Source organism: Patella vulgata, chromosome 3, assembly GCF_932274485.2.
Source record: "Patella vulgata chromosome 3, xgPatVulg1.2, whole genome shotgun sequence".
NCBI classification, from domain to species: Eukaryota; Metazoa; Mollusca; class Gastropoda; family Patellidae; genus Patella; species Patella vulgata.
Window position 1 is genome coordinate 55,681,625 of NC_065881.2, and position 20,259 is coordinate 55,701,883.

The 20,259-nt window shown below is 34.9% G+C and overlaps 1 protein-coding gene across 1 annotated transcript in view; it reads left to right on the forward strand.

Annotated features, from left to right (window-relative positions):
• The window catches only part of LOC126814911 (slit homolog 2 protein), a 116,436-nt gene that overhangs the window by 1,579 nt on the left and 94,598 nt on the right, over positions 1–20,259 (forward strand). Inside the window, exons 2-3 of the mRNA XM_050540358.1 lie at positions 6,763–6,834; positions 7,304–7,375. Of these exons, the coding sequence (XP_050396315.1) occupies positions 6,763–6,834; positions 7,304–7,375 (144 nt within the window). The remainder of the gene's footprint in view (positions 1–6,762; positions 6,835–7,303; positions 7,376–20,259) is intronic.

Consider the following 20,259-nt stretch of genomic DNA (forward strand, 5'->3'; position numbering starts at 1 on the left):
GTGGCGACAGTGGGGTAAACATTTAATGTTATACAGAGTCCAGGTGATCGTCGGGAAAAGTAAACCAGCGGTTTTTAAAAAACAGAAATTGGTGAATCTGATTATTTGCCTTATATATTCAAATCATGTTTATTTTTGTTAATTGAGGATACCAATGCAAACTAGTTTCATCAGAAATTTTCTAACAAATAAAAAAAAACATACAATTGAAACCATATAAATTTGTCTTGAAAGAGACGCTGGGATAAACTTTGAATTTTTCAAACTATAAATCAAAGAGGTCTAACTTCTTTAAGTCTTGCCATGTTAACATATCATTACATTTTTTTACCATCTTCGGAAAACCATGCCTAGTCAAATTCATACGTTATCTGATGAGCTTTAAAAGTCGAAATAACCAGGTAATGATGCCTGTATCAAACAGCTTTCGATTAGACATAAAAATAAGATATGTTTTGGAAAGCTATAATGTAACCTTTGTTTTGCAAGAATGTTATTGCGCAGTTCGGTACTCTATGGACCAAAAGCTTAAGTCATATATTTATCTTTAATAGAAAAAGTGGGAGCCACTCTTTTGTATTTTACCTTTAATTGAAAATGGAAAATGTTCGCATGAAAAATACTCATATATAGACCTAAAATTTAGGAGTAAAGTTTAAAGGGCAATTAGCCAAATACAAAAATGTAGTAATTTACCGATTCAAAAGATCACTAATTTACTTAATGTTATTTCAATTTATAGGAATGAATATGTTTTGCGAACATCCCTGGAAGGTGAAACAATACTTAATGGGGAAAAGACATGTACTTAGACGCAATGAAAACGCACTACTAAAGTGCTGACGAAACATGAAAATCAATTTATCAACAACTAAAACAACTTATTGAAACGTATACTTTTATTAGTAGACTTTTTAAATGAACGTATATTATTTCGCCATTTCAAATTGTATGAGACAACAAATATGTACACACTTTCAAGTCCCATTGTTTTCTCTGTATATAGGCGGGGGGGGGGGGGGGTAGGCCACATGCCATATTTTATCTGTTTTATAAATTGACATATAACTACCGAAATTGGCAATATACCCATGCCAGTCCGTTTTGTTAGACTTTCACAGCATTTACATAAGCTCGTTTTCCATGTACGCGTTTTCGCGATGTTTCTGAGTGCGTTTTCGTCGGTTACATCGAAAACGGGCTGAGGGCTGAGCACTGTCTAGCCAGATTTATCTGGCAATATTGGTTACCCCTATTTTCGTTTTGGTTACTGCTAGTTGAAGACATCGGTATTTTGTTCAGATAAACTAAATCTCCTTCCTTTGGCACCTAGAAATGGACACAAATGGGTTGCAACGCATATAATAATGTAAAATGAATGTATATAAACTGATTTACATCCAATCGTTTCGGTTTTTACTGTAATTTCAATTGAATGGCAGTCTTTGACGTCTGGTTATCCCAGTCTACAGCGGTAGTATTCTCCTGTGCGATAAGTTTATCCTCGTTCATGGAGTCGCTTCATTGCAAATGGCGCTCGAAAACATTCTAGCGCGCGATTCGTGTGCCAATTTTATTTTGACTTAAATATTGGATATCATAAGCCCATCTTTTCGCGGCAAGATAACAACATCAATGTTGATTTAAATTGACCAATAAGTCGAGTTTGCACTGTCGAAGACTGTGGATGATATTGATTTAGAGACTTGCCTCCTTTAAATTTAAGTAAATGTCCTTTTATGATAAATTCCAAGCCATTATATACATTGCACCTTTTCTATGTAGTTCATGTAAATTTTGAAATAGAAATTTATAACTGTATTTTAAAACAAAATGGAACGAAATGAAACGGGATTTAATGTCTTACTCGTCGAATTCCAACTGTCAAAGGATCTTTTACGTGCACGCCGACATGGTCATGTAAATTTTGAAATAGAAATTTATAGTTGTAGTTAAAAAAAAATGGAACGAAATGAAACGGGATTTAATATCTTACTCATCGAATTCCAACTGTCAAGGGTTCTTTGACGTGCACGCGGACATGGTCCCTCGTTTTTTCGTCCCATATGAACGACTAGACTCTGTTCTTTTCCAGGCCTCCGTTCTGCACCACTGTCAAGAAGGAACCACACTGGGGCCCCCTGATTATCGAGCTAGCGCATTACTCACTGTTCCACTGTATTTCACAGTTATCGAGCTGTCCATACACATACATGTACCACCGAAAGAAACCTTATTAAATTCTTCGCCTAGCAATTTAAGCTGAAGACTTAGTAAATGTCCAAGGAAATAACCGAAGCCCTACCGTAATATTTGCTTATTTTTGTGAACATCAAATCAAAATTCGGTGTGCTGAGTGGAAGATGAACTTTTGCTATCTAACTTGAAATGATATGGAAGGCATACATGTAGTTATAAGTGTAATATGTGATTATTACCGTGTATTTCAATTTAACACATTTAATTTTAATAAAGATGCCAAACTACATTGTATCCTTGCTTGATCCTATTATTGTAAAAGCGTACGCATGGGGCAAATGAGTCCATTTTTCTGTACCAGGTACATAATTTACAGCACATGTTGCGCCCTCTTGTGTGTGTGTGTGTGTTAATAGCTTTATTTAACGCCCGCTTCCACCGCTATGATATTATAGATTTACCGATGTCATTTATAGCGGTTGTTTTCTTCTTTTATGACAAGTGTATTCTTGTCACTATATAAACGTTTTTATCGTGTATACAAGACAACACTAAGTTATGTATATATATTCATAACGTAATGTTGCTAAATTGAAATCACACAGTATCATGTTGAAATGTCTGACACGTTTTAAGTATTTGGTCAGGTGATCAAAAGATCAGCACAACAAACACCTTAATGTCAGCTTAAATCTGTAAAATGCACATAAACATTTTTACCTTAAAATTCTTCGGTAATTTGTTCTAATGTGTCGTGTTGATACATATATTCCACCTTGCCACCTTGATTGTACAGACATTCTGACAATACATTAAATACCTCTACTCTAACCTTTAATGAATAACATCAAACGTTAGGCTAGTTGTGTTCTATCAGGTTTTTTTTTAAATTTCGAGTTAAGGGTCTCGTAGATTAGCCGAAGAATGGTGTCGTGACATAGTGGTGTTAGATAAAGATATTAATTTGTACCCATTGCAAACGAGCGGTTTAGTTAAACGCGATATATGAATATGGCACCAATAAACGTAAACCAGCAAACATGCACATTATTTAGTGTGGATCAGTTTCGTTTCCTTTCCTTATTAGGGGTTGGCTAGGGCATAATGCATTTGTTTATCATGCACGTACCCAATTTGGCAATTTTTCTAATTTCACAGGAAAACACCCGTGTGGTGCCATTGGCTGTCGTTGTCACCAACGTCTGAGATACTACGTAAAAGAAGATTACATTTTAAAATTATACAATTTTTGTGTATAAATTTTAATTATTTTTGCAAATATAAATTATACAGTATTGAATTAAACAAGGTGTAGACTCAGATAAATATAACTATGTGTCAAAATGACTTTTATACTCAAACCAATACAACGTAAGTGTATTTTAAAAATATATACTTGACAATGTATGAAGAGAACAAATCAACCCATTGTTCTTTTGTTGCTGTATAAACTTACATTAAAATGTGGTCGTATATTTTCACCACCCAGTCCGTTGATTCGTCGGATCTTCCAAAATATATGTTCGACGCCTTATAGTCGAGCTTTAAAATTTTAACATTATTGAGAAGAAGACCCCAATCAAATTTTTCTAACTTTATTATTACATCCAGCTTTAAAATTTTAACATTATTGAGAAGACCCCTATCAAATTTTTCTAACTTTATTATTACATCCAGATTGCTCTTGATTATTTCTTGCAGAATCGTGCGGACTAAGGGTACATGTTGCAATATAGTAAATTCGCAGATTTCCCATTTTTACGTTCGTTAATATTGTCATTTGCCACTATGTATAGGCTTGAGTTATTATCAGATCTTTTCTAAATCTTATACCATGACGACGAAAATAATATTGTCCTTGGCCATTTTGCCAAAGCTTGTAGATTTATTATAAGGGTAATTTGGTTATAGTGTATATTTAAAACTTAGCTGTGATATTCAGATGAGTGAAATAAGCAAGCCTATTAAATTTCAACATTTTCTCAAAAACGTCATTGCTCGTGATGACTTCTGAACGCCCTTTAAAAGTTTAGCTACAAAGTCATGAAGCGATCTCCTTTATTTTTATTCTCTTCGGTAGTACGCGCAAAATTGTTAGTCCCGAAATGACCTAGTGTGTGTCGAGTGGACGTTAACCCACTATCTAGTGTAGATATTAAGGTTATCTTCTGGCATACATGCATTTTTTGTTGAGCTATTGTGTCTTTAAGACCAAAAAGCAAATCTTAAACAATATCTGATAGTTGCATCTTGCTGAATTATGTAAAAAAAAAATCACTGTCTGGGAATGACAACCTGTGTGAACTGCCTGGGTGACTCTGTGTCTGTTTCGTTTTGAATGGAAGTCTCCAGTTTCGAAACTTCCCATTTTAAGAATTGACAGTTAAAAATGTGCTTGTATCTTTGTCATTTAATCACCACGCGGTTAGTTTTTGTCTGCATGTCATTATATTAGTAAAAGTGGCTGAAATTATAACCATTTCTATAAATAACTGACTCTGTTTTGTATATATCTACCTTTTAATCTTCTTTCATTTCTCTTTTAGCGACAAGGGAGCATATTTAAATCACATTAATACTAAAACAATTGTTAGTGTTGTGTTTATGGATACATGTATATTGATTTGGTTCTTATATTTTTCGTCTTCGTGATGTAGTTTATTCTCTGAAATCTAAAATAGTTTTATAAGTATGTAATTAGGTAACGGTTAATTGCATCATGACTCCAAAAGTTTTATCACTTTATTATGAATATTACCTCTTTATTAGTAGTTGGTGGATCGATAAAATCATATATTGACAATTAAAATCACTGGAAGGTACGCGTAGGAGCACATGGAAATCAATGCTATGGAACTTCACATTGATTACAAATAAGTAATAGTTTACAAAGTTTATAAGACGTGGTTCACAAAGAGCTCCGGGGATACGAAATAGCGTAGCGCGTTTAACTAATGACACCGCAATGATAAAGGGTGTGGGGATTGGGAGTTTTTGAGAATTTGCTTCCATTTCCACCAATCTGGTGAATTCTGTGATGACCATCGAAACGTCTTTAGCTGAAAGACTCTGATCACTCAAAAGTAGAGTAACAAAACAATACGTAATAAGCAAAATTTCACATTCTAAAATTTTACACAGCTTATATATAATATGCCCTGTAGTTTCATTCTACTGAAGTACATGTATACATATTTGCTTTTTCTTTACCTTAAGGTTTGCAATGCGACAACTTTTATGGACTACTTGGACGACCCAACTGCTGCGGGTGTTTTTCTTCCTGACGACCTATCTTTATCAGATGTGTTCTCAGAACCGTTCTCATAACGGAAACCGTTTGTTACGAAGATATAACCATGCCGTTTTCACAAGCGTTCCGAGATCACCCCACTTTTTGAAACTAAATTTGTTCGGAATCAATAACGAAATATTTCAGGTTATCAAATTAGCAATAATTAATATATTTATTTGAAATTTGCTCGGTAATAAGTGCATCTTCAATCGTGAAATGAATAATTGGCGGATGAGATGCGTGATTAGAATGGCTACTATTTAGTGTTATTTTGTTTGGCACCGGAAGTTAATGAACTGTGTAAAATAACAGCTCAGCAACACACGGCTCCACTTCACCACAGCACATACAATCCAAAACCTCAAAGATTGGGATATTAACGTTTATTATTTGTGAAATTTGAACAACAATAACTTTTCTTTCAGTAAATGGATATTGACAAAACTCGAATATATTCAGTATCAAAGTCACTCTTCTTAATTCAATTTCAAGGCTATCCAGTCATATTTAATTAGCGTACCACAATTTCTTTTTTCGGTTCTGGTGATACAATAACTACTTCTAATGGACTTACATCTACTAAATTTGGACTTACATACGTATTAACAGAACCTGTCCTACTGTGTATATTTTATTTGCTTATTGCAGTCTCATTAGCCGATTGTACTTTTAGTTGACTAATTTTGATTAAACTTGAAATAGATGCTGCAATTTGATTGGTCGTTCACATGATTTAGCTTTTTAACATTATCACCCTCGACTAATTGTGTTAACATTTACGTGCTCTGCGGCAAACGTTTCTGACATGGTTTAACGGGGTGACCTCGTTGAATTCAGTGACCAAATTTCCCCCAATTCGGCTGACACTTGTCATAAAAAGTGGTCAGATATTTCCGGACTATGTAAATCCCCAATTCGGTGATAACACATTGGACGAAGGAACAAGGCCAAATCGAATTTAGAGATTTGTGTACATACTTATATTTGAGTATTTAAAGAAGGGTTACATCATTTATAAACGTGTAAAAATTCTGATTTTGTAATTCACTAATTAGTTATCTTAACATTTAAAAATGCCGATTATAATGCATTCTTCTTTTTAACTACATTTTGTATATGCATAAGCCCGTCGCTGTAACCTAGCCCTGTTTATTTTTACAAATATTTGTAATACACCCTCATTGTCCATTTGGTGATTAGGAACAACTCAAATTCAAAATATATGTTACCCTCAAGAGTATGATAATCATTTGGGTATTTTAATTTTTCAGTGATCTTCAGGGAAATAATATCACTATCATAAGAAGGGCAGATTTTCAAGGAATGAAGCAACTGCGAATCTTGTAAGTATTTTAATGATAATAGAATAATCAACATCCCTCGAAAATAGAAGAACGTTAGGACACTCTATATTGTGCGCAGCACCCACCAATTTCCACAGTACTAGGTTAGAACGTCAGTGGTAGGAGAATAGATGGAACGCCACTCCAAAATGTGAACGCCCTAGTGTACAGGTTTACCTGCAAGTGAGAAATTATAGCCTGAAATCTGACGAACGTTTCCCCCCAAACATGTCCTAGTAGTAGACTGTGGTCGAATGGAAAGCGATTTTCTTTTTATCTTTGGGATCATTTATGCATGTACGTGTAGAGGAACCTGCTGATCGGTCTGAACTTTGGAGGGCATTCGAATATGCTGTTTAAAGATAAACGCGGAGGAAAAACTCTTGCCCCGGATCGTAACCTGGGACTCAGCATTCTCGTCATCCTCCTACACATAACAACTTACATTTATATATGGTTTTTATTACAGGCAACTATTGGATAATCAGATTTATACTATAGAGAAAGGAGCATTCGTAGATGTGATATCTATGATGAGATTGTAAGTATAGCCTAATATGTTTTTATCACCCAATAATACATTCTACAGTAGATATCGCTTGTGTGATATATTTCATAATCTACTGCGATATCTCCTTAGGAGATATCGCTTTACATGAATTTGATTGGTCAGTTGAAAAGGAACTACTTTTTTATTTTCAAAGAACAGTTCATTTCTTATTAAAAGTAACTTTTTTTTTATTAAAAATGAACTATTGTTATTCAATTGACCTTGATGGAAACACTGGGTCAATACAAAGGACTTTGCAATGGTTGAATTATTGTCAAAAAATGATGTATCACTAGACATAATGTTCAGTAAAAGTGAAATCTACAGCAAAGAATTGTATTTATCTATTTGTGCGTGTAAGAAGGGATTGGGTGATAAATAAAATCTCCTACTCGTCTTTTTTGATATATATCCACATCTGACCATCAGGGACTAATTAATTATGTCGTCACTTCGATTTGAATTCTCGATTTGTTTCGTTAGAACCGTTGAGATTTGAGCCAAATTGCATCTGTAAGTTAGTAACACCTAATCTGGTTCAAGGCGAACAATTTATGAGTGAGGTTTCAGTTTTGGAATGCGTCAACCCAAACACATTCAGATTTTGTTCATAAGTATGAGCCGGCTGGCTGTAGGGAACCCGAAAGGATTATTGTGGAACTATAGTGTCGAATATAAAATTAAATTGTACTGTACAAGTAATTAAGTATTCCGTACCGACCTTACATTATGTAATTTCAAATTTAATTAGGAGTGGCGTCACTTTCTGTATTCAAATACACAATGCCCCTTGTTATCACCGTCGCTTATATCAATGTACAAGTATTTCACTTACTCCACAAGTCATCTCGTCCAACTTTTATTGGAAGATCCGAAACTTCACCAATCTGGTTTAACGCCAAATAATTGCGTCGTGTATACAGACAAGATGTTTTAACCCGGGCTCCATTCCAACACATTGGCGTTCCATTTAAAATATTCAAGTTGAGATTTTCTTGGTTATAGAAACCCTATACATACATGTACCTACAAACATGCTCTAGCTAATTTTTTTTTTTTTTACATAAATGAAAAACCTTATTTTTTAAAAAAAAATCAATACACCCTCATTTAAATGTGATATATCTATATGTGCAGAACTCCGCCCCCCCCCCCCACACCTGCGCCCCCCTCCCCTACAAAAAGTTTCGCCCCCCTCCCCCCCCCGTGAAAAAATTGTCGACCATAAAAACAATAGATATACATTGTCCATCAATTTTACAGCACCCCTGAGACAGAAAAGGCTATAAAATTTTAAAGGTTTTAATTACCGTAAGAGTTATTGCCCATACTTACTTTGCTGTGTAGGCATGGGCGAGACGAAGAATGTGTCAAAGTTTAATGATTTCTGATAATTAGTTTCTGGGCGCTTTATTTTGTAAAAGTTATCATACATTATTTACTTTGTAACTTGACATGTATTGGTAAGATTAGCATGATGGAGAAACCCACCAAGCATCAACGATTTCCGATAATCCTTTTATCCTTGACTACTTTAAAAACTAGTGTGGAGTGGGAGCTAAAGTTATCACCAAGTCCTCTTGAAATAACAAGACAAAAAGGAAAAAAAGATCCATTGATTTTCAACTATTTTTACAATTACTCCTTAAGTAATTATCTTTGATAACTTTTTAGCAGCTTGTAAATATTCTTGTGTCCTTCATAAACATTTTCTTCTAAGCGCCCTAGAAATTGCATTTATCGTCAGGCTGATCTCAATGTTGTATTTTATTGTTACAATTAGTGAGAGTAAGAATCCTGTTGTATTTCAGTGATCTCAGACAATTATTTCTAACGTCGCTGCCCTTTGTAAATCTTGCGAACAGCGACAGCAGTTATCATCTGATCAACTTACAGCATCTAGAGTTATTGTCCCTGTTTATAATCTTGTGAACAATCTAGTGACGCTTATCAGTAAAACGATTGTGTGTTTTATTTCGCTAAAGAAGTGAAATTGTGCAAAATTTATGAACTCATCGGGCGACCCATGTCGCGGGCGTATGTTTTGTTATCTGGCAATTTATCTTTATACCTCATGACATATTACAATAGTTCTTGAAAGAAAAATATAACATTTGTTTGTGGCCTATTGTGTGATAACAGAATTTGGTACACCATCTAAGTCATACAACTGTTGTTTATTAAATGATACGTTTTTTGTAACACAAATGATTAAAATTATTCACAGTCTTGGGATTATTATTCTACGAAGACTGAATATTCTTTTATAACATAATATAGCTCATTTCAAAAGATCAAATTTTTGCACTAGGTGCCCCTTTTATTTCATTTTCTAAAATAGTTATGTTAACCCATTTCGACGAGTGAATTATGTTTGGATTATAAGCGATATTATTTACCTTGCATATAATACTAAATCTGAGCAATAACCTGAAAAAACAAACGACAATTGCACTTAATTTGAAAAAGGAAAATATGCTAGTCCCATTTCTATTGTGTTTTTATTATTAGGGTAAAGATTGGTTAATCTGAACTAAAATTTTCATAATATTTTCTTTTCCTCCTAAGAAGCATTTACTTCTCTAGGCATCGATATGAGTTCCCACCAAGCACGCATTTAAAAATAGCTAAACAGAGGTAGCGTGAATCTAAATATTGACTAGAATATTATGGTTCACACTGACAAAGAATGATGTCTTCACAAATCGGTTCACCAGCTTCGTGTGTGTAATTTCTTTTATTTCCTCTAGCTGTTCACATACAAATTCAGAATACTGTCCGAATTCAAACCCATACTTCAAATAGTCATAGAATGTGTTGTTTTGTCGTATTCGCTGTAACCGACAGAAAAAAAAGATAGGATCGACATCTCTGCCTTTTGGAAAACAATGGGGGAAATTTTTCTTTAGTAACAATTTATTTAAATCAGTTAAAACACTGCGCGGTCAAAATCTTCGCCGTATTTGTTGTTTGGACACAGACGCCAGTGTTCTTTCATTTGGAAAGAATGAGTTCGAAAACACTCTGAAAAGTGTAGTGTGAAATTCACGAAAATGCGACATGTGTAAAATTTTCTGAAGAAACACTTTAAAATTAATTTTGTGATAAACAATATACATTCCACAATACATCTATAATGATTTTTTTTTAAATAATAGTTATAAAAATACAAAATTCAGAAACTACATTATTAAACAAAACGAAGGACCCAATTTATGTGAAAAGGGTTATTTAGATACAGGTAACACATTGGTGTTCGAGTTCTGGCGCTTAGTAAATTCATTATTACATTATTAGATAATATCACCACCTCCAAGTTATCTGATATGTTTGAAATTGGTAGAAACTGTTAGCTACAAATGACAGTAACTTTCGTCAAGCTTGATTGGGTTGATAGTGCACGTATTTCAACTATCTTCTTTTTCATTGTACAGGTTATTTATTCTGGAATGTCGCCACTTTAATATTTTGCTTCACCCATTTATAATATGACAGCGATTTTTGAAATTCCGCACCTAAAAGACGAGAAAAGAAATTCGATTAAATATTCAATTTTCGATTGGCCATATTTTATGCCGAGTTAGGAATTAACCACCCAGTAGCCGTCATATAGTTGACCGGACACTATTCAACATGTGTTTACCAGGGATAGACGAGATAAGCTGCTTATTATCTGTTTCTAAGATAGTCTCTAAGTGTTCGTAATATCTCTTATCTTCTGTTGTATCCGATACATCGGCCCACTGTAGTCTTTCCGGGGAGGGGGGCATCTATGTCCCCAATGTCCTAGCATGTGTCATATTAATCTGGTGAATATAAAAGGGACTATTAACAGCATGGCAGCAATTCACTGTAATATTAGAACTGGTTTTCGTGTAATAACATGCATGGTGTTAACTTTGTTTTCTGACACATTTATTCAGGTACGTCTATGCTTGGCTGGCAGTCATGGCAATTCTAAGGCAGCTGTAATCAAACATATATTGGAGAAAAGGCTTTCTTCAACTAGTTCAACACATAAAGTATGTAAGATAGTTGTCATGTTAACAGATAGACTGGCAGCATCTAGATTTTACTGTTTGCATCAATCGGCCTGTCATTGTCTTTAGATAGCTTATCATCAGTTTTAAAGGAGAACTATAACCATTGCAGATTTTCTAAAAAAAATTGTAGCTACATAGCTATTCTGTGTACTTTTTTAAAAAATATATTGCTATCGCGGCATGTACAGTAGGAAAGCCGATAGGTCAAAAATGAAATAAAATGAAAAGGGGTTTAACGTCCTACTGTTCTGCTCCGATACTGGACTAATGAAGACGGGCACACGCCATTCAGTGTGCTATGGCTTACTCTTATATCGAATTCCAAGTGCCAAGGGATTTTTTACGTGCACGCCAATGTATACACAGGACCTCGGTTTTCGTGCCATTCGAACGACTAGACAGCTGTCCTTGTCAGGTTCTCCGGCCTGCGTCACTGACAATGGGAAACCACGTCGGAAAATCCCGATGAACTTTCTCGACAAATGCAAGGATTGAATACGCGACCTCCAGGCTAGCGAGCCAGCGTCTTACCCACATAGCCATCGTGGCTCCGACCGATTGATCAAGACTAGTATAATACGTGCTTAAAGAACGGGAGGGGGGGGGCGCGAATGGATAGCACGCGCGCTGTATTATACGGTCTGTCATTGAGTAAACTGGCGGGGTTTCGATTCCCCGGTTGTACGTGACAAGGAGTAGGGGTCGCCTGTCCAAACTCGTGGGTTTTCTCCGGCTCCTCCGGTTTCCTCCCACTGCTAAAGACCCCTACGCGCAAGCGAATTATTGAAATAAAATTGAACCGTATGTTAGTCCCAAAATGACCTAGTTTGTGTCGAGTGGACGTTAAACCCCATTTCTCTCTCTCTCTCTCTCTCTCTCTCTCTCTTGCAGACATTTAAAATGTCTGACACTTCACGACGTCACGTGCTGAAGCCATTTTAATACTTGATAATGAACAGAATATAAAAAGTCTGCAACGGCTACAGTTCACCTTTAACTTGTTCACTACACCATTGATTAACCGTGTTTCGTGAACATTTCACATTCATCACTCGACAAAGGCAGATACACACTTCTGATATCTTGAAACATCAACGTTTAGCCTAGAATATATACGTTGCAAAAGCCGACATTGTTAACTTTTGGAGAATAATATGACCAAAAATGCAACGAATATAAAATCTCAATTAAAATAAGTATTAAAAAAAACCTGTTTAATTATGGAAACATAAAAGTGTGATAGCTACAAATTTAATACCTGATTACATTATTGCGCTGTGCAGAGATTTGTTATTACGGTATCTCTTTCTTGTGGACAGATGATGAAATTCAATTGTAATCGGTAATATGTAACCGGATTTTATAAATACCTAAAATCATAAAAGGCATGCAGAGAAGCATGTGAGTAAACTATAAAAACTACACCAGAGTCAGACAGAACTAAATCAGTGCGGGGCCTGTATAAAGGGACCCTAATTTTTTTTTTTTTAAAAATACACATAAATATCAAAACATTTCTTTTACATGCATCGTAAAATAATTATATTTCTTTATTTGATATACAGCCACATAATAGTAATGCCATAAAACTCCAATTAATTACTGCGTTAAAATAATATATCACCCCTGTTGAAGGAGATAAAATCGCTACCAGCCGTTTATAAAAGTTGATGGCAAGTCAATAGATCAAGTGCAGAAATATTGAATTGGAATTGATACCTTGCAAGTATTTAGCGCTACTGCGCCAGGCACTTAAAAAGTGGGGCCCCGAGTCGTGATTTCTTGATTAGTACCACGGTTTGCTGACTTGACTAGTAGTACCACGGTTTGTGACTTGAGTTTGTACAGTAGGCCAGTCTCAAAGTGATCTACGTTATTTCCCAGTTGACCACACTTTAGAGATTTATCTCTAGGTTTTGATATTTGTCAGATTTGAAGATTTATTTTAATATACTTCTGAATGTAGTCTCCCGGTAGACATCTTTACCACACGAATACGACTAGATCAGATCACCAGATAACACGTCAAAGTGACACATTTATCAGTGACTGGTCGTAGGCCTACTGGTCGTATACAAGAGCTAAATCTGCCTATTGCAGGTCTTTCCTTTGGGCCCGAAATTTTATAAACTAGACATTTTTAAACAAAACTAGACCATAATCAGCTCTGGATGGCATCGGATATTCGAGATTTTAACTAAATTAGAACGGTTCGCTGTTTAAAAATTTGGGGGCCACGGTGGCTACGTGGGTAAGGTCGGGTGTTCGATCCCTGTATTTGCCGAGAAAGTTCATCCAGATTTTCCGGCGTGGTTCCCCTTGTCAGTGATGCAGGACGGAGGGCCTGACAAGGACAGCTGTCTAGTCGTTCGGATGGGACGAAAAAAAGAGGTTCCGTGTACACTTTGGCGTGCACGTAAAAGATCCCTTGGTAAAATTTCCCTCATTGCATACTGTATGGCGTATGCCCGCCTTCATTAGCCCAGTTCGGGGCAGAACAGTAGGACGTTAAACCCCATTTCATTTCATTTCATTTCCATTTAAAGATTTAATTTAAAAATCGAAAAGCGAGGCTAAGTCTCAAATAAACCAGTGCCCTGCTTACCACAATGCACACATCTTGTCAAAACTACAAACAGTGATAACTTGGCTCAGAATAGAGTAATTTGAATGAAATTTTCAATATTTTTATTTTACATTATCAGCTCTTATCAAAATCTTACACAATGTATCTTTAAGTAATTGACCATTGTCCTATTCAATATGTCGCTAATCTTTTAAGTCTTGAATTTGTTATACTTACAGTATAACGACATCAACTGCGTGTAACACAGTGCGTGCTTGCTTCGGATCCATCATTGTCTGTCTTCAGACATCTGCTTCCTGCGGACGATTAAAATTGCTTATCGAGTATTATTGTAATGATTATTCCAATCCTTAAACCATATTATATTACTGTGTAATTATTACATCAGCGTGGTAACCGGCTCGTCATGGCGATACCTATCAATATTGACCGTTACAAGCGCAGATCGGGAACTCTTGAACGAGTTCGTTTTCTTGTCTAACATTTTATTGGGTTCGTGACAATACTCATTGGCCAAAATTTCTAGATCAGAAGTACAAATTACAAAATGACTGATCTCTTCAGATGACTTGTTCACTTATGTCACATAACTTCTTTTATATTGATTTCGGTCTGCCCTATGCTAAGTGTTAAGATAAATCCAAGTGTAAAATAGAATTTGCAAAATATGATTTATTAAAATATTCGCCCCATTTGAATCGACTGTAATATTATATCAAAAAAATACAACAAACGCAAAGGTGCTTTTGATTGGTCGTAAATTTGGAATGGAAGAACACTATCACATTTCAAATGTTTCGGATCGTACCGAGTTCAATTTTCGTTAACATTTTGTGAACGAGAAACTGTTCTGGTGGAAAATTTCAAAGAAGCGTAAGGTGGAGACGGTCGAAATTAAGAATCTGTCGATGATATTTTGGAGTTATACTCGGTTTACGTTTATGAACCGTATAATCCAGAACAGAGTTTTTGACATAATTTGTTAAAAACTCCCTGAGATTGTTCATGATAGCATAAGGACGAATCCGATGGGAACAGATTCATTTTGTTATTTCTACTTCTAAAGTTCTACTTCTGCTTTTTATTATAATACCAGGTTTTTCTATGACATAGTCTCCCACAAAATATATACAAACCCTTATCTGACATCTGAACACTTCTAATAGATTCACAGAAAGTTTTAAATTGTGATTTATCAACATGTGGAATGACCTGTAGAATTCGACCTATTTATAAAGATTTGTATAATTACACCATAGTATATTATTTACACGAGGTTTAGTCGACTATTCCAGATGACGGTGAACGTAAAACATCGTGTGTGGTATCAAATATAAACACATTGATGACATATACATGTTATACATGTACATACAAATCCACGTGAACTGATGACGTAGCCAGTAGATAATGCTGCACAACAACAAAAGAAAATTCAATCTTTGATACTTTATCACAGGATTTAAATAGGTTGTTACCGAACTACTTCTGATTGTAATGAATTGAGAAACAGTTATAACGTATTGCTTTGTTCATTAATTCAAACAAATTATACCAAAGAATAAAATAAAATGTAAATAGTACATCAAAGCCATGAAGTATGCTTGGACAAAGTTGGAAAATGAATGCTTCAAAAACCTTTTAATTTAAAGAAGTACTAGCACTATGGTGATCTTCGTCGATCGGTTAAAAATAACTTAACGTGATTTGACTTGTCGGGTATATCGGGCATGTTCAAATTATTTGAGACGGATCCATACAGTAATTTGTCCTTTCATATTTACACGCGGTAAAGTTTGATTTTTCCTTTACTGAAAGGTATACAATACACTCATTATACAATTACTTGGATACTGTTGAGGATTTGATTGTATAGTCCGATAATTTAATTTAAAACGTGTTGGATTGCCAATTGTCCAAATCTAGATTATCCACTCTCCAAATTCGAGCCACAAACAGTTTTAGGAATCTGGTTTTGGATCAAGGAAACCAAACATGCTGTGTTCCTAACTCGTGAAGGTTCGCCATTTTGAAATTAGGGAATCCATGCCACGTGTGTGATTCCCGAATGCAGTTGTCTGGATTCTGATTAGCAAATCAAAAGGAAACGCATACAGATTTGATTCAGAATCTGTGATTAATCTAAAGTCAGACTCTCATCATACACCCCTGATTATATCCATACATTGAATATCAGTCTGGATAGTTGGGTACGCCAAGATAAAAAAAAAGTGAGTGGCCGAATAAGAAAGAGTGATATATAAAGGTGTGTGATATTGTAATTGGTGATTTGTAATCTGAAAAACATGCCGAGATCACAGATATACCTCACTGATACTTATTACCTCGCATTGCTTGAAACAGAGTCATATTTCTTTGTTGTCATGACATTCCGTAATGTTTATTATTTGAAGAAAGGCGATTAGTTCAAGTGGAGTATAATAAAATCAGCAAGGGGTCTGACAGATAAACATAAGATGAGCGACGAATGATTGAATAACGTGACCATCAGATGTAAAGGTTTGCTTGTTTAAGTCGGCCTGTGTGAATATCTCCATTTATCAATGGTAATCAAGTAGAAGTCAGAAAGGAACTAACTCATATCACTGACCGTTTTCATTTGTTTCTCAACGCTTTGATATCGGGACTGTTCACTTAGCAAAATAACCGTTCCCAGTGATGGGTTAATTATCCCACAGTGACTAGTAACAATTACACCATTCTTTAAGAATCCGTGTGCTGTACCTGATACGATGTTTACGATCCACATGGCGTCCCCACGCTGTGTACCGAGTACCACGAACAAGATATTAACATTTTTTATTTCCCCCTAATTACATTCCAGATATATATTTCCTACTTTATATTATTATAATAATTACCCCTTATAAAATGATTGATGGGCTTATTCCTGCTAGAGCATTTGTGGAGTTACCATTTCGTTGTAGAAAGAGGGTATCATTTGTTTCTACTAGCAACCCCAAGCGGTTCATCTGCTACTAAATGAAGTTATTTCATTGAACATTGTATTATCTTATGCATCTAGAACAACGCAGTCTTGTTAATTAAAGATTATTCTATTTGAAAATTGGGGAATGGGTCTTCTATCAGTATCTTAATTAAAATGCAAAATGAAAAACATTGGAGAATGGTCTGTTTTTGTGGATTTCTCAATGAGGAGTCTTAAAATGGAAAATACAAAAAAAAATGTAAAACATTGTCTAAATATCTTCCCACCAATTTGGTTACTCATTGAATACTGAAAGACCAGAAGAGACTGTATAGCTTGTAAGTAGTAACCGCTCTATGACCCATTCCCTCTCTAAAGGTGTTTTAATAGACGTTATCTTGTCGTTCGCTTAAATAAGCCTATCTACTTATCGCATTCTATGTTTTTTAATCCTTGTGTTCATTCCTTCACTTGATATCCTTCAATTATCGGGTACTCATGATAATAATACACCAAATGCTTATTTCAGTTCTCTGAAGCCATGGTTGACAGATAATGTTTTCAACCTTTTTGATTCAGCAATCTTTTATTATCTATAACTATAAAGGATCTTAATGATTAGAAACTTGATAAAGAAATTACATATGAAGTAGTTCACGAAATGAAATTAGGCGATTTTAGTTGTGAAAAGACTTTTTGCACACAGGCAGTGTTGATAATAGGCCACTACTCATTAACATTCTGAAGACAATACATTGATTATAAAAAACACTATGTTTTATACTGGATGGCTGTACCCATACAATTTTAATCTCAAATATAATATAAGAAGGCACACAGAAGAGTTATTGATTATTGATCATATGCACCTATACGAATACTTCATTCTGCGAGATAAGATCAATGGTCCTAACGAGAATACTTAAAGATAAAGTTAATTAGTATTTGTGATATGATATTAAAGAGGACACAATCTAAATAAGACTATATATGTTATTTCCATTCCATTTATTCGGGCGGCCACTTCATGCTAACATCTAAAGAAGGCCTGTTAAAGAGTAATACGTTAGGTTACAGCATACCTTGATTAGACAACCAATAAATTTTCTCGATAGTTCAGAAGATTTCGTGAAATTTTCTGTACCACAGAAGTTGTATGGCAAGTCGATGTAGTCCGACTACATGTATTTACAATCTGCACACCACAGAGCTCGCCATATAAAGAAATTCATCGACACCAAGATGAAGTAGATTCAACAACCAAACCTAAAACGAAGGAAATCTGGTTAATTGGCTGAGTAGACTAGGAGCCCAGGGGGTTCAATCTAGCTGAAAAGCTAACTAATTTCTATATGTGTCACTAGGTTCCCTATGGGTCACTGTCACAGGATATGAACGTCTGCCGCGCCCGTTGTGGGGGGATGTGGTCAAAGGGGCAAAAGAAATGGATCCAAAATCTAAGCTAGACTAGCTTGTTTATTAACCGCGTAAAACCTGCTGTGAAATGTTAAGCGTATCAAAATGTATTGAGAAATCCCACAGACGCGTGGATAGGTTTTGGGGGTTTGTTGGAAGTTTTGTGTTTTGGTTTTAGTGGAATTTCGGTTCTCTAATAAGAGTTTTTAGATTTAAACTAGTTGTGAATAATCGGGTTTAAACAGTCTCTGCACTGACGGTCTCATGTATCAGGCATTGACAGCCTTCTCTTATGGAAGAGCTGATTACCGTTAACTTTGTTCATCTGTCACTAGTCTCGACGTCAGTCATAAACTGATTTCTTATCAGGAATGTGCGGGTTGGGGTCACGGATCAACTATGTCACATATCTTCTATTCTGAAGTATATTTGAAATCTGTTTAACTTATTTCTTTACGATTGTTAAGTTGTTTAATCATCGATCATTTTGAGACTTGCACCAGGCCTTTATTTCTGGTTATCTCCAAATAAAAGCTACCGAATTATCTTTCACTGTCTAGACTGCATTGTGGCACTCTAAATTTGACGACCGTCAACGACCAGTAAATGGTTTTCTCATTTAACTAATTCAATCGGGCATGTTCAAATTATATCTTGTGCAACATTTGAGACCAATCTGTCGACCTATAAAACTGTTATAAACTCATAGGTGAAAGATCACCTTCGGTGGAAGCGGACGTTAAACGCTAAGAAGAAGAACAACAACATAGGTGAAAGCGTTTCATCGTGGATGGAAATGGTTTTATTTTGGGCGGAAAAGCTCTCACTCTGCCCCCCCCCCCTAAAAGCTAAAACTTTAAACATTCGCTGTGTTTATATTAATTGTTCTTTATAATCAATGTCAAAATTAAGCTACTTAATATTCTAAATTAAAACCAGTTTAACATTCTAAATTAAAACCATTAAATATTCTAAATTAAAACCATGTAGTATTCTAAATTAAAACTATGGGTTGTCGATATTTACAGGCTTGAAAGTAGGTATACAGTAATGGTCCTATTATTTATCCATGTATATTTCTATTTATATACATTAATTTGGTTACAAAACAAATTTTTCTAATTATCTTTTTTTTTTCAAATTAAATCTTTGGGCTAATTATTGGTTTAGATGTGTGACGTAAAACATCCGGTATTTATTTTCCACTACATGTATTTATATTTAGAACATGTAGAAAACTTGTAGCTTTGAGAAGTATCACGTGGTTATATTAACATGGTATTGATATGAAAGCTGTGGTAAAAAAATGGAAAAATATGTTTGGACCTTGAAGAAAGTTTTAAAGTAGCAATACATTTATTTATAAAAATATAAAAACCAACCACGCCCTATCTGTTAATAGAGTAAAAATGTACTATTTTATGGACTATTTATTAAATCTTATAACTTTCCAAATTTCACAAATACAACTTTCGAAAAACGTAATTCTTAATTAAATTGAATGGCTACCAAAATAACGCTTGATTTTTTTTTTTTTTTTTTTTTGAAGTAAGTGATGCCATAGAGTGATAAACAATGGACATTGTTCAATAATATTGCAAGTGAAATAAACTGTTTAAATTTCTTAATTAAATTGCATGTTCACCAATTAGTATAATTAAGAGCTAATTAATGACGACAAATTTATTCTGGTTTGCATAACCTAATTAGCGCTTTAATAAGATGCTTGAGCATGTTACGGAATTTCGCAGTCCAATGTTAAATGGTCACAGATATACACTAGTACAATACGTTAACTTGACATGTCAATTATATAATTATACCCTTTATTGATCAAACAGATGACGAACGTAGAACATTTCAATGGATAACAAAAATA